The following is a 16,807-nucleotide window of genomic DNA, read 5'->3' as shown; positions in this document are numbered from 1 at the left end:
ACTAGAGCAGCTACCTGGATTTATCCTTATCTTTTCCAGCAACTGAGTTTAAAGTAGAAGAGCAGGGAATAAGAAAGAAGGTTTGATAGAAAAATCCTTAGAGGAAGACAGAGGTCACAAAGCAGCTCTGTTGAGCGTTAGAGTGGAAGAACTGTGCTTACAGCTCCTATAGGAGAGGTTTGCATCAACGCGTTTTGTTCCTGTTGTTCCAGGAGCCAGAATTATGTATGCAGTCTATAAAAATGACACCAAGTCCAAATGATTTTAAGGAACATTTTAGTGGTACAGGGAAACTTGTAAACCATTATAGCAAAGTGTTTTGATGCAGGTAAAGTTATACATGGCAAAAATGCTTTTTTATTAGCATACTAAAATGAAGCAAAACTGGTATAAATGGTTGGGGGTGGGGGGCTGTCCTCTAAAAATAGCTATGCTTTTATTATGGCATCTTGATGAGACCCCTCAGACCATTAGCAGCCATATCGCTTCACACCCATGCCTGACAACTACACTGCCAGATGCTGGCAATGAGTTACAGCCTGACTCCACATCAATGACAACAAAAGGAAAAGTTTAATGTCCCCAAACCTGCTACCACTCAGCAAACTGACCAGTGTTATCCAGCATCAGCGCTTGAGAACCTTCGGAACACTTCTCTTTGCTAATGCTGTGCTCATTTCATTAACTGCTCTTGTTATCCCCATCAAATTCAAGGTCCTCCTTAAAATCCTAGGTATCAGCTCATGATAGCCATTAAGAAACATCCTCCAAGATGTGATGCCTCTTGACATATATGTCCCACAGGCACTATGAAACATTACAATGATAAAACTGGAAGTCAAATTGAAGAGAAGGAGATTTCCTCAAGGATAGCCTGCTCACAGAAAAAAAAAAAAAAAATCAAAAAGTCCATAGGTCTCAATGGCTTCCATAGCCACACAGAAAAGTAATTTCAGTGGATCCTTTCTCTCGCAATACTGACAACAAAGAGAGGCCAGCACATTAAAAGTAAGGTATTTTTTAAAGCAGTTACCCAAAATGATGAGAGAGACCAAACAGCCATGAGGAATTGAAGCAGGGACACATTTAAATACTGCACCCTGAGACAGCCATGAGAAGTTCTCTAATACCATACAGGGACATGTGTATTATGTATGCTATGTTAGCTATGCCCACAAACACCTCCAGCCATTAAAGCTGCAGCTAAAGCAGAATGCAGCTGTAACAGAAGATGATGCAGGATCAGCAGCATTCATGATAGCAGTCACTACTAGTGATAGGGTAGTACTCTTGGCACAGCCGCAGAACACATCTCCCTTAGCCTCAGATAAAATATAAGAATTTGCCCTTTTAATGCCAGAGCTCACAACCCACCATATTGTCCGAGACTGCGTTCGTCATAGTTATTCACAATAACAAAGGCTTTAGATAAAACGCTAAAGCCATCCAGACTTACCCGAACTCTGGTTTAAGGGCTAGTGTGTGATCAAATTGTGCCATCATGCATCATGCCCTGAATGAGTGTGGAGTGTACAAGTCTTGAGGAATACCTGCTATCTGTGATTCTGACACACAGCAGCAGCACCGTGCAGTTACTTCATCTTCGTTAAAAAATAGTACGCATCATCTGAGGACAAACTAGCTTCCTTGTCACCAAATCATCATAATTAATTTAACCACTATCATCACAGCTGAACTTTCCAGCCCAGTCAAATGAAGTCAGTCAATTCCTTCTGTGTACTTTTTTTGGATGTTTTCTTTCCTCTGTGGCTAATTATTGAACATTTTTTTAAGCCCTAATTCATGCCTCCTTCCTGCTTACTGAAGATAAAATGTCATCTGTGCAGGAGCTCATAATCAGCTGATCCTGACAAGCAGAGAATAAAGCACAAAAGGAAGAATATTGTTTTAAGGAGGGAGAAATCCAGATCTAACTACTGGGACTTTTGCCAGGGATTTAAATGTGAACAGAACAGAGGCCTCATTGTTGACACTTGAAAATTGGACCCTGTTGCTTCTCAAGGGTTTTGTTTCCTTCTAGTTCGCTGAATGAAAAAAATGGTGAAACACAAACCAGTATAGCCTCATCTGTATTATCAAAGTAGTGGGACAGTGATACAGCTGAGGATATAGCATAGTGGGCAAACCCCCACCAAACACAGTGCTAGCCGAGGTTCTGACTGCTTTGAGAATCATTCCCCATTTTGTTAAAGTGCTTCAAAGAAGACACAGAAACCTTCTCCAGGCTCTAGAATTTGAAGATGCTCTTTGTATACCTGGAAGTCTCTGAAATCCAGCTGACACGTTCAGCTCCAAGCTCAGCTATTTCCCTTCACCCTTTTAGTTCATGAAATACCTCACATGGAATGGGGGGAGAGAGTGACCACCAAGTACTGAGACCAAAGAACAAAACCAGAGTCCTCTCATTTCACCCCATCCTGAATAAGTAGGGCTGCTGATGTTAAGGAACTGCACTCTCTTCCCATCTCCATTATTCCTCATACTCTAAAAACAGAGTTCTAGAGAAGAAAATAAAATCAACCTATCCTAATGTTATCTTTTTCTCCTCACCTCAGATACATATCCATCCTGATACACCCTATTCATTCTTGAATTTATTCTCTCACATTTCTCTTTTACAGAAGAGAAACTGACACACTAAAAATCTATGTGACCCTTGCAAGATGGCATAGGAAACTGAAATCTGGAGTCTCCATTCCTTCGCTAGGAACTTTACCATTACTCCATTATCACATTATACAGTCAAACAGGCTTTCCTATCCCAGGATGGTTCTGCCAGGGACCAAATGCGCCAGCAGGCCTTAATTGCCCTGACCAGCCTCAGCAGGGGCCTCTGCGCAAGTACCCACCACCCAGGGCTCCATTTCAGCTCAGCCTCCAGGCCTTGATGAGCTTTGCTGGAGTAAGCTTGTACACAGCCCTGTGCCCTGCTGATCCTGACACACTGGCTGCACCTTCCGCTCTCACCTTGGACCAGACCTGTCACCTAGAACCTGTCTGATGATCACTGGACTGTCAATCGGACCCAATCCTACCACCAACACTGTGCTGCTCACCCTGTTGTAAGATGACTAGCTGGTAATGTGGTCACCCTCAGCCCCCAGCTCACTTCCCCTCCTCATGGAGCAGCCCCACCCTCACTGCTCACTGACAGGTTGTAGAGGAAGAAAAAAACCCAAGCCCCAGGACATCAGTAGCAAAGGTAGAAGCGTATCTCTTATCTCCTTTGAGCATAGATCCTGCTTTAATCATTGGACAGAGGCAAGCATGCCATCATCACCAAAATAAAAACCTGTCTTCATTTGTTATCCTACTGTAGGAGGATTTGCAATAGTGGCTTAAAACTGGCTACTACAAGTGTAAATTCAATGGTGCATATTTCATTTTTGCATGTACAATTTTTCACTCAGTCACTCCTTCCTGATCATTTCTGCTAAAGGAAAGTAAGGCTTGCCAGACACCAGCTTTCTGTGAAGTTATCTGCTATCCAGATAAAGAACTGAAAGCCTTCAACAGAAGCACATGAGATTCACTGCTGACAAGGACAATGTTTCAAGCTTACTCCAGGGAAGAGTCATTGCAGTTAACACTGAAAGGGAAAATCACCTTGATAATTTACTAAAGCCGGACTAAAAATGAAGGTGTTGCAATGCAACAGTTTCCAGACCAGCTCAGGCAGCCCAGCCGCCATCTCGTGGCTAACAAATCACACTGCTGCCACTTTGCTAGGTTACGCCTTCATCATTTACTCCTTCATTATTTATTCTGTTCACGTATGGAATAAATCTGACAACAACATATCCCAGGAAGGAATAAGGAGCTCTGATTCTCTGGAGTCCAAATATACAATATAGATCAATGCTGCTAGAAGGGAAAAAAGAGATAAATTTCATTAACTCAAGTCTTAAGATTGCAGAGAGCGGTAGGAGGGGGAGCATCTGGGTTGGGGCAGCAGTCATCTAAATTTGGGTACTATTCCGTACACACTGATCTGACAAAAGAAGACCAACTTCAATACCAACATGAAAAAACATCCTTTAAAAGTTTGGAGAAAATATTTCATTTGACAACTGGGCCAAATACCCCATTCTTTATGCAATTCTAGAAATTAGGCACTGAGGGAGGTAAGAAATACCACTTTTCCAGAAGATTCTTGCATCTTTTGTGGCCCCTTGCATTGACCTCAACAGCCATTTGTAAAGGCCAAAAGTGGTATTTGAGAATATGAAGAACCTACAGTAAAACTTGCACAAGAACTTTAGAGCCTCTTTAGAAAAGTTTACCAAGCTTTCAGCCCATTTAGCACTTCCAGTAGCTTCTATTGGTTATGTGTGAATCCCCTTACACCCTTTTTCCACAGTGACTTGATGCTGAAATGTTGGTTTTCTTACCCCACTACTGTTGCACTTGAATTTTCTACATTGGATTGTGTAGAAAAGACACGACAAGAACCTGAGAGAAACTGGAAGACCTTGACCACAATCTCACTCATGAACAGGAATAAAACCGACTTGTATCATTTTGATGGAACTCACATTGGAAACAAGTCCTTATATTTGCCATTACAAACAAAAGAGAGAATGACCACAAGGCTGTTCACAATATGTCCCAATAGTTATAACGAACACATCTTTCCTGTGAAAATCTACATGCCAGTGAAAGCTGAAGGAAAAATTAGGCAGGTCAGATTATACAGCATGTGCCACAAGCAACATTTTTACTTCCACTTGTTAAATGAACTGTTTCCAAGACAAGCTATCAGAGCTGCTTCTTTTCTGTGCCTTCACTGACTTCATACAGGAAGGCAGCCACAAAATTACCAGATTCCAAAGACTTACTACCTTTCTCCTTGCCTGTTCCCTCCAGTTCCAACTGGAATCGCTGTCCTGAACTGTTACATGGAGCTGTGTGCTCTGAAACAGGTGTCTTCCACTAAAAGATCTGCAAGCTGAATGCTACAACATCAATTTGTTTAGCACACCATTTTGGTATCTATCACCAAAAAGTGCTGTAATCCAGCAGTGTTTTTATCAAACTAAGACACAGAAGACAACCATACCAAATAACAAGTTATTCTTCAAACCTCTATTTTCACATCTGTTTTGCTAGTCTGCAGCAATACGAAAGACTGTATTAAGGATATTATACAGGTGACTAAGTTACACATCAGGTTTCTATCAACTGTTTTCCCAATAAATGTTGGTTATGATTTGTTAATTAATCCAGTATTGTCTGAATTTTAAACTAAAATATTTTAGTAAGCTGTAACAAAAGGTTTAGGAACATCATTTTTAGAAGGTGACAGATATCAACAAATAGAAGACTGCTTGAAAGATGTTTATGCTTAAAATATAATGCCTACTACATATATCCTTTTCAACTTTTATGTTCTAGTCAATGTATTATAATTGAGCTCTACTGAATTACTTTTCTAGTGGATAAATACTGTACACGCTGTAGTGTGAAGAGACATCATGTAATGTATACTAATTAAGCCATTATATCTGTAGAGAAGATCATATCTGAAATATCAAATTAGCAGGAATTAAACATCTCTAAGGATTAATGAAATGTTATGGAGCCATTCACTTCCAGGTCAAAAGGTTCAATTTCAGCTTAGTTTAATAGTTATAATGAATTTATGTGCTGGAGTTAACAATTCTCTGCATCCATTCATAAATCAGGGTAAAATCCCCTGGCTCATCCCATGAACAGCAGACTTTAACCAGCACAGCCAGAACAATGCAGTCAGGAATATTGTGCTAGGCCTGTATTTGGCATGTAGCCTTAGGCTTCACGGGATCAAACAGCACATTTACTGGATGGCTGCAATATGCATAGGCAGCAACGAGGGACACCAGAGACACTCACTCGGTCCTCTTTACAGATGTGCCAACAATTGCTAACCCCAGCAACAAAGTTTTATTTTACTTAGTTAACTCTCCATTCTGCTTATCCTGATTCCTCTTTCAGCAGCCCTTGCTGCTTCTAGCAGACAAGCACGGATGTGGTGAGGGCACGGGAAAGGAAGAATTGTAGCCAACTCTTATGCAGCATTATCTTAAAGTTAATGTGACACTAAGTACACAACAAACCCTGGTTTTGTGGTGGAACCACAAATTTGGGATTAAATGTTTTTTAAGATTAAATAATCACTGTGTCAACAGATTTTGGCATCAGCTCCTTAGTGATGATGGGCAGGAAAGGAACAACAACCAGTTTATGCATAAGAGAAAGCAGTTAAGAAATAACTATGTCAAGAACGAGTAACTGTTTTGCAGTCAAATATGCATAAAGAGGTACATCCAGTCTCTGCAGATACACATCCAAAGGTGACAAACTGTATAAATGTAACAAACACCCAAAGCCTATCACTTCAATTTGCTATGAGGACTCCAGTTTTAGACATACTGGCATTATTCAGTGTGCAGTAGTAAGCTAAAGAATGATTCAGATGCCAAAGTTCCAGCCCCAGATTTTTTTTCACTGATCTTCTGCAATGTTTTGCTAAAAATCACTCTGACCAAGCTTCTATCTCCAATAAAACTGTTAGTAAGTTCACCTATACAGGTATTCTGGAAAAGCTTCACTAATATTTATGAGGTGCTTTAAGTGATCTAGAAATGTAAGTTATTAATACCAGTCCTTACTGTGGGTGACTAAGCCACACTGCAATATGGATTGGAAACCTAAAGTAACAGCTGCAGTGTGCAGCTGACAGGAAAGTCTTACCCTGCTCCCTCTACTACCAACCACACTTCGTGTTCATCCTGCTCCCCCTTCAAAAGCTCCCAAGATCCAGGAAAACAACAAGGATTTCCAGCAAAGAGAATTTTGATGGCAGTAAAATAGCTTAAAACAGACTATTACATTGGAAACAATTTTTGAACCAGGGGTATTGAATTAGAAACACCATACAGAAAAAACAAAGCTGTGGCAGCCTACATAAAATATGAGAAAAACATCAAGCTTGCAGGATTTTTAATGACTACAAAAAGAATTCAAGAACAAAGAGCATTCCAACAGCTGTTTGCTTTGCTTTCCTGGCACTTAGGTATTTCAAGTTAAAAAACAAACAAAAAAAAAAGTAAACATGACAAACCAAAAGTTCTAAGGAGCCATTTTTATTACAGGACTGCCTTGAATGCACATCCCCTGCTTATCAAATCTCTCAACATTCAAGTAAATGGATTAAGAGATTTAGTGAAATTTGTACTCTATATTTAATCTTCCAGCAGGAAGCTGTGAAGTACAGCATGCAGTATGGGTGATAGAAATGCAGGTGCATTTCTACTGATCTATCTTACCTTTTTTCCGTTTAGCCACTATTCTCCCTCTTGTACGGCATACATCTGTCAAGTACTGAATTCCTTCAACAATGCTTCTAGATCTGTTTTTCCCGTGACATACTAAGTTACACAACTGCAATGAAGTTCCTACAGATCTCAGGAGCTTGCATCCATAGTATTTTCCTAAGGGACATATTTTGAAATTATAATTACTATGATTAATAATCTATTAATATATTATAGTTTATATTTTAATGCATTTTATATCTGGTTATAAATTATATGTATATACACACAACTTAAAATAATTGTATGTTCCTTGATTTACAAAGTGCAATTTTTACTGACTTCCCAAACTGTGGAAAACAACATTTTTGTAATTTTTCTGTTCAAGAAAGAAAAGCCAAAATATTTTAACAATATAGACAAATATAACATATAGTATTCAGCAAGAATTTAAGGGGAAAGTACCCTCCAAGACACAGATAAGCACAAGGCATTTTCTGTGTTGGACACTAGAGAAGCAGAAAGAAGAAACTTCTCCCAAAGCACTTGAGAAAAATATTAGGGATAATTTAAGATGTAAAGTAAAACTTGAAATTTTCAACATCCCATTTTGGACTTAAAACTATGGTGGTTTAGTGTAGAGGCCTAACTCTTGTGTTTTTATGTGTACTTTATACATACATATGCGTGTGTCTCTGCATGCACATGTAAGCTTTGTACGTTTTATTAGAGCAGTATAGTCAGAAAAAGTACATAAGCCCTTTGTTGGTCTAATATAAGCTATTACATCTCCCTTGAAACCTTTTCTCTCGCATCACCACAGTCATGGTTACAAGACCATTTACATACAAATAAAATAAAGTGAAAAATCTCCCTTGGTGAACTTAAAGACTGCATCTCCAGCATTCCAATGCAATACTTTAAGTCACTTAGAGCAGAAATCCGAAATTTGTGTAGTTTCATACTTCATCTTGAAGGCTATAAAAACCTCTTCTGTGTTCTCCTTAGTCCTAAGAGACACAAGCATCAAGTTGCATGTCAACCAGGAGCCCTGGATAACAAACCAAGCTTTGGCACCAGAGCGAGAAAGCAGCAGTGTTAGGGTCTTGGTGCTGCAGTATAAACTATAAGGTCCACAGGGAAATCTAAATGGTGTATTTTTCTGTTTACCTTCAGGTGACAATGTCCAAATGCTTCAACACATCACGGAATGTCTGTTACAAAAACTCCTGTCACTAAGAATAAAAATGGATGGTTGAATAATGGTCAGGCTGGACTTTCTGCCTCTTGCCAGGAGTACTGAGCAGACATTTAAAAACAGCCTGTAAGCAATATGCAGCCAATCTAGACCTATATAATCAGACCTAGGATCACGAACATTACAGATACATCAACTTACCTCTGAACAGAGATAAGGTAGGTAGTTGCTGGTGTTTCTCAAAGGACCCTGGTTCATTAACTGAAGTAAGTAAAAAAACGACTTGTTTCACAAACTTTTTTTCCAAATATATTCACTGACAACACTGAATAGGGTTTTTTTCATTTTTAAAAGCTTGCATTCTGATTTAACTGAAGAAATATGATGGTCTGTCCCCTTCCATATATAAAACAGAATGTTTCAAAATACAATGCACCGTACAATATTTTGAATGTCCCCTCCATGTAGAGTCCTATCATACATGAAACAGATTTTCGTTTTAATTCAAGTGAGTAACAAAAAGCCTAACAGTAAATACATCTCAACAGATAAAGGAATGGGATTTTCCTTTTATATTTTCATTCACTGTCATCTCTTTCTACATCTTCCTGTAAGATCAGCATTTCAATATTTTCATCAACTGCAAAGCGAGGATAACTCAAACATGTGCAAATGAAGATTAAAACACTGGCTATACTGGTTAGCCCATCATGAAAGGCAGAGATTTACCTATATAGTGCATATTGGTCTCCACAGTATAAAATCTGTGGCTTAGGGGATGGAAGCTCAGCAATAGATGCCAGTTTCCTGAAGAGAAGTCACTTTTTAGGATAAGGTACAGCTGCAAAAGCTGTGCAGTCAAGAAACCTTGTTGTATTTGTCCACTATGTAATATATTCCTGCATCAGCAATCACTTTATCCAAAAGGATATATCCAAATCAAATGCCATTGCATTGAAAATACCCTCCCAAAAGGCACGTCGATAACTTTCAAAAAGACAATAGCCATCCTTGCAAACCATTCTAGTAACAAACTATGGGTTTTATACAGTGTTTCTTTCAGAAGAAAAGACTTCCTTGAAAATTATTTAACTTCCTTTTTTAAACTGAACTTTGTGCAATCCTTTCAGGTTACTTAGAAGAAAAATGTTGAATCAATCCATATTCTGAAATGCCTTAGAAAGAAGAAAAATCCCAGCAGTAAATCCACCTAATTAAGTGGGGGTGTATCTAGCCCATAGGCTATTACCGCATCTCAGCTTAGTATTTTTAAACATACTATATATGGAACAGGCGGTAAGCTCTCCTCATTATTTCTCAAATGAAGCTGAATAGATCTAACCCAAATTACAGCAAGATAAACCAGACAACTTAAGTGATGAAAACTGTACTACTTTTTTGCTCTGCTTTAGGGACGCTTCTGGCTCATCTGTCCTCTGATCAAGGTGAACCTGATAAAGCTGAAAATTACAATGTGTGACTGGATTGTATGAGATTATCTCTCCCCTGAGAACTGATTTATTTTAGTAACTCTTGATGAATAAGAAACTTTCTGCTTCAACATTCTCTTCTTCCTGTGTAGGCATGGCTCCTTATTGCTTTGAATGAGAGATCACATAAAAGAAACAGAATATGAGTGACTACATCTTCTTTATGATTCAAAGACAAATTCGCATTATAAGACAGACCTTCAGGGACCACAAGTTTCATAAAAAGTGAAAATTTTTATAATTAGTTTGTAGGTTTAACTGCAAAAGTTACTGGCATATCTTCCACTTTCTGAGTGTGAGGAAAATCCAGTTTTGGTTTTGAAAGATCTTGTTTTGTAGAATTTGGGGTTTCTTGATCTTTAGACGATTCCAGGAGATGTTGCATGTTAAGTTTGAAAATGAGGCGAGGATCTGGTCCAGAAAGAGATGGGCAATTGCAGCTCTCTCTTATTTTAAGAGCCTGTGAATACATAGGAAAAGAAATCAAGCTCATTTAAGTAAGAAAACAAAAAAGGTTTCAGTCAATGATTTGGCTTTCCAGTAAGGTCTGCACTTGCACATAAAGCTTGGTGAGTATAATACAGACTCTGAGGTCTTACTCAACAGCTTTTCAACAGAAACAAGAATTCCTGAGAAGAAATGTAGCAATATGGTAAAACAATGGGGGAAAAAAATGAAGAATGAAAATCATTTTCCCACATTGTCTCACAAAATGGATACTCTAAAAGGTACAGCAGAAATAGATAAGAAGTTCTTCAACTGTTCTGTGATACTTGTCAACATCAGTACCTTTTAATTTACATTGACACGTAAATTAAAATGACGGCATCAAGAAAAAAGGGCTTTTAATATTTCACTTCATCAGATATGTTCTGTTATTGAAGTAACTATATATAGATGTCTGACTTAAAAAAGGAGGAAAAATCTCCAATAACTAATGGACATTTAACTGTTCGGCACAGAGATCCAGATGGTTGATCACTATAGTTAAAGTCCAGTTACACAAGTGATCTCATCTCCAACAAGCATTCAAATACACAGCTTCCAAGTACTCAAAGAAAATAATGTCTCTAGAATGTAAAAATTTATCTGGATAAAAAGACTAGCACTAAGAGACCAATGTTTAAGTTTCTCCTGTTCAGTGAGTAAGTGCCATTGTTTCCATTCTACAGATTAGAAAGTACAGGCACAAAGGAGCCAAAGAATTTGCCCAAGAATCAAAACCCACTACAGCAGCACACTCCCCCAAGATCACCTTGTCTCGTGAGCAATCTGAGAAAGGTATGACAATGGATCAACCTCATTGTCTCAAAGGCACTGTGGAGAAGTTGATATAAAATTCTAAAAAGTCAGCTGTTTTAAAGGATGCTTAAGTTGGCATTCATTTTAACAAAGCTGAACACACCTTATTTAGTCCATACAAACAGGCAATAAGTTTTAGAGCTAACAATGGATACCACACAACTAAGTCCAATGCATTATTTTGCAAGTGGCTATACACAGACCAAATAGTATCCATGGATTCTCCTACAAGACCCATTTAAACTCATCAAGAAAAGTAAGATCCTATGTATCATCTACCAAAATATTACATGTAGAATTTTAATGGGTTCTACATCTCCACTGAGAACTATTTTTTCAAGATTTGCAAAGTAAAACACCAAATCAAGAACTAGCCTGATAGCATTAATCAACGGTCACTGTGGTATGGCCACTTCTACGCAATATTATCTGTATCTTGGCCTCAATTAAAAGCATAAAAATATGGGTAGTTTAACAACCAGCTTTATTTCTAATCCTTTCATACGAAAATAAGTTCAAATGTATACTTTATTCCACTTCATTTCATAACCATGGATTCTTGGAAAGTGGTGGCCAGACCTGTCCCCAGTTGCAGTCAGGTGCCTCCTGACCAGCACTAGGGAGTGTTAGCGGGAAGCGTGGGTTGATTCACATGTTCTGGATCGATTAAAGAGGAGGAAGAAAGTAACACAGTTTTCATAGCAGTCCTAGCACTGCCTTTAAAAAACTAAGCACAAATTTTTAATCTGCTTTATATACACCAGATTTGGCTGAAGTATCAGACCAAATATTCCAGTACACCTAAGCTTAAGTATTTGCCCATCATTTTGAAGCAATCTGGTATTGTTCCACAGGAGACACTGGAAACATCTTACTAGAGCAGATTTTAAAATAGAAGAGCAGAGCTTCTTAACTCATTTCTTTGTATAAGGAGGTACCAAACCACATTTCTCCCTGACTTTACCACAGTAAACTGATCAAGAGTTTGCTGTAAATGGCTAGGAACAAATAACATTTAAATTTAACAACTGGTTTTGGAAAAAGACGTATTCCAGGAATGCAGCAAGTGCTTCTGCAGCTATTTCATGCTGAAATGTAACATTCAAATTACTGGCTACACAAGTCAAGATTAGGCATGCAAATATTACTCTTGCCTAACTAAAAAAATACAAATAAAGTTTTCAGTATTCCATTTTTGACAGCATGACTGTCCATGTAGTCACCAAATGCAACCATACTGCTGAACATTCTTCTGCTTCAGTGTCCAATTAATTTCTAAACTGACATTTATGACAAACCAAGAGTTTTCTCTTGTTCTCTTCCACAACATAAGCTGCTGCGAGACTGCATTAATGTCAAGCAGCATTATTCAAGGCAAATGGAAATATAAAGATTTAAGCTGTATCCTGGAAAGGGCAACGTAATCCTCTTTTAAACTAATTTAGCAATTTTTTATCTCTGGTTTTCGTGGCTATATAGCGTCTGGCCAATTTCCATAGTTTCACTTATCTAAAATAATAAAGTCACAACAGCAAAGACAAAAAACCAGTATTTCAGAGCTAACATTTTCACCCTGTAGATGTCTTAGCGTTCTTGCTAGACGTAAAGCTGTCCAAGTGGGTAGAAGTTATCTATTCAACACCATCAACTCACATGCCATTAAAAAGAGTACAGTTCTGAGAATGGTAAGCTGTGTTGACATGTCATCTCACTGTTAAAGACAGCTATGACTGCGCATTCTAGTGAAAGCAGCCCTCGTACGTACATTTGTGACTGCCATGCAACATTCAACCCTAGTTAGAAAGTGTTCTTTCTCTGGCTCAGTTGACTGCTGCTATTCTGTTTTGTGCCAGTAGCTCCATAACGTCATCAAGGTGCCAGTAACAGACTGAGGAGCTTACAATACAGTTTTTCCTGAAAGACAGGGCAGCTCAATGTGGTGAGCTGTACTGTACTTCCAAAATCTCTAGCAACCTCAAATCTAGTAATTGCTCAAGTAAAATGGCTTTTGACTGTTTGGCTAAGAGGATAAGTAAAGCATTCTTAATGAAGCACATGCATATTGACATTATAATAAGAACACGTTTCAATGACTGTTTTTACTGAAGAGTGTTCTCAATAAAGACAACAGACAGAACTGAGACAAGGTTAACTAGCTAGAGAGTACATAGATTCACCTGGGAACTGAGAGTACTTTAATGCTCTCCTTTTCTGGTTAGCCTGAAGAGAGAAGGGCTGCTATTCAGACTAAAGACCACCTGCACGCTTACCAGTTCAGGAGATCTCAAATAAACTATCAAAATGATTGCTTGTAAGTAACAAAGTTGAAGCTGTTTTTCTTATTAGTACAATTGCAGTCACCTGCAACATTCTGGGTGGGGGAAAGGTATAAGAATTACAGAGGTCTGCCTCATCCTATAGGTTTGATATAAAGCCTACCAGCTGGGAAAAATACAGAAACAAGTATTTTTTAGCTCTCAGTATTAATCCTCCACCACTGTCACAGATACCAGGCTAACTGCTGCATCTCGACACCTTACAGTCTTTTGGAGTGCACCCTACCTCTCAGGCCATCAGCTCTCTCAGTATAAAAGCCACATCATTCTCTTGTCAGCAAACCAGGCCAAGGGTTATAGTCTCTTGTGTATTAACTGTGATTACCTCGGCAGGGCTGACTTACACTCTGACCTTGCAAGTCTGACAAAAACTAAGAAACAGCACAAGCATGTAGGAAAAAAAAAGGAAAAAATATTTAAATAAGAAACAAGTTGCAAAATTAACTACAATTAGCAGGCATAGGGAAGAAAACAGGTTCTATAAATGAAGTAGTAGTAAAAAGATGATTAAAAGAATGGATCGATTTGTTACTTAGAGAAGAAAAGCAACTTATATATAATACTACTTCACATCTTTCACTGCTTCTGTTGACACAAAAGAACAATTCTGACAAAACTTTTAACAATTTTATGGGGAGGATAGAAACACAGGTCAGTATTTTTTATTCTTACTTTCCTTTAAGTTTTCACATTGATGGGGCTTAATTAATATATTATATTGCTAGAGGTATCTGAAGCAATCTTCACATCATAACCAAAGGCCAAATATACAAAACTACAAAACCATTCATGAAAAGGAAGTGAAATAAATGTATCTTCTATATCCAAAAGGCAGCAGATAAGAGGAATAAGCAGTAACTACCCAAACAATAATAAAAATAAACATTCAATGTGGATTTAACAGGAACGGATCTTGCCAAACTAAATTAATTAACTTTTTTCTGTTGACGAGTTAATTGACCTAGCAAACAAAAGAGCAGTAGAGATTACATATCCCAACTGAGTATTACTCTTGAAACAATCTCACCATGGCATTTCCACAAGAAAGAGTGGGAAACAGGAGTTACAGTGAATCAAAAATGCAATCTGAGCCAACAACATGATGCCAAAAAAGCAAATGTCACGTCAAGATGAATTTTTGTGTCACAGGCAAGGCTCAGTAGATAACCTTCTGGTTTATTCAGTATTAGCTGAGGCTTCAGCTGATGTACAGTCTCTATTTGAACAGCATACTAGGAAAAAGGAAGACAAACTGTAGAAAGTCAGAGAATGTTAAAATAAAAAAGTTTAGAGATAACGAGAAAATCCTATAGCTGCTCTCTGGCACTACACTTCCACAATTTTTCTCTCCAGAACAATGGTAAGCATCATTCCTGCTACTATAAAACTATTCTAAGATTTCTTTTTCTGAAAATAAAATGCATAGGCCTTCATCAAACATCTCACCACCTTCCATGCGGGAATTCTAAGAGATTTAAGATTCCTAATTAACAGTATGTTCTGTTTTCCTAGCTGACAATCCAAATCTCTCCCAGTCTGAGGGAGAAATCCTTTCAAAACATGGTAAATCTTTTTAATTTCCTTTATTTCCTTTCCAGGACACCATCGCTTTGTAACTGCTTATAGCTCTTTCATTTACTAATTCCTCAGCTTGGCTGTAGCTTCCAACTTGTTCAGGAAACCAGAGGCAAGATCTTTTAAAACTCATTTGATTTGCTCCCTGTCTTTTACTTACCCCCGGGAGAATCCCCATGATATTCCTGCTTTAATTTACATTTCCTGAGACTGTTAAGTCATCTCTTTGAGACATGCCACTTCATTACCTGAAGAAAAACTCACACTTTATATGATCACAGCTTATTGTGAACTTGCTTGCACAAGAAGTCCTGCAGAGAAACATCTGTGGCCTGAGAAGTCAAAAAACTTGTCCATATTTCCCCCACTACAGTAGCTGGTCTAGCAATAGGTATTGTATTGTCCTGGAAACCATTTCAGCTTCAAAACCATGAGCATATGAAACACAACAACACTCACAATGGATCTAATACTGAGTCTTAAGAAATACAGTTCCTTCACAGAGAGATACTAGAGATAAAAAGGCCCTTTGTGGCTTCTCCTCCTGGACTCTGAATAGCCAGTGGCCATTAATATATGGTAAACATACTGTTCTAAAAAGCTTTAGGTATGTGAACAATGAAACAAAAAAGGCGCCAATACTGAACAACAAAGCCCTGGGATTCCCTTTAAATGCCTGAGAACTAGCTTCAAGAAGACGGGTCAGATGAAGGGGAGTCAACGCTTCAGACAAGCAGCCTCCAACACCACCTCTACATACTTTCATTTTTATTCCACTTTTGCAGTATCAACCTCACTTATCTAGTGAACTTCCGTTGAACACAGGGAGCCTTTGGCCCCTGCTTTCTCATCCTACTCCAAAGAATGTTTAAGGTAAAAGGCAAATGAAAACATCTCCTCCTCAATTATCTTTTGGAAGAAAATTTCCTAGACTCCACTGCTCTTGGAAGTGAGAGTGGTTATAAAAAGATGAAGGCTGCTCCACCTGTTAAACTACCAGAGATAAGACAGAAATAACAGTTCTACACAGTTGCTCAGTTATTTAACTTATTTGCTCAGTCCTGAGGTAGACCATAAGTAGTAACTTATTTTATTACCGCTTTATAAGCCAGTCAATAACTGTATGAAAATAAAGGATCCTGAATCCTTTATGTTCAATCTAAGTAAACTGAGGCTCCACAACAAGCGTAATTTTCCATTCAGCTGCTCTAATGCGTCAGAAAAATCCATCAAAAGTCTCACACCCTCTCTTTGCAAAGTTTAATAATTTAAAATGTTCAGCCTAGCTGGTTTCCAGCGTCCTACCCCTAATGCTGATTTAGATTTATGCCATCATTTAGAATATTCACTGCATTCATTCTCATCAAAGGATTCATGAAAATCTTTTTTTCTCTTTTGAAAACAGCAAACACCTCAACATTTTAGTACTCTGCCAATAAATCTTCAATTGTCTTACAGTTTGGAATTCAGAAAGACTTAAGAGTGACTGAGAGTTTTTTTTTAAAAAGAGATGATAAGAAACTATTTCAAATTTCCAAACACAATTTAGGTTCCTGAAAAACAGTACTGTTGTGAAGTGCTTTAACACTA

General features: G+C 38.1%; 1 protein-coding gene across 4 annotated transcripts in view; it reads right to left on the bottom strand.

Annotated features, from left to right (window-relative positions):
- Positions 1-259: 259 nt before the first annotated feature.
- The window catches only part of OMA1 (OMA1 zinc metallopeptidase), a 28,045-nt gene continuing 11,497 nt past the window's right edge, over positions 260-16,807 (bottom strand). For 3 of the 4 annotated variants that reach the window (XM_037404976.1, XM_037404977.1, XM_037404975.1), the window contains exon 9: positions 10,246-10,464. In XM_037404976.1, coding sequence (XP_037260873.1) covers positions 10,246-10,464 — 219 coding nt within the window. Of the gene's footprint in view, positions 10,465-16,807 lie in introns of all 4 variants that reach the window. The other variant, XM_037404974.1, reaches the window with a different exon arrangement.

The sequence above is a fragment of the Falco rusticolus genome, chromosome 11 (assembly GCF_015220075.1).
Source record: "Falco rusticolus isolate bFalRus1 chromosome 11, bFalRus1.pri, whole genome shotgun sequence".
Lineage (NCBI taxonomy): Eukaryota > Metazoa > Chordata > Aves > Falconiformes > Falconidae > Falco > Falco rusticolus.
The sequence above is the reverse complement of the archived record's forward strand: the minus strand, read 5'-3'. Positions and strand labels throughout refer to the sequence as shown.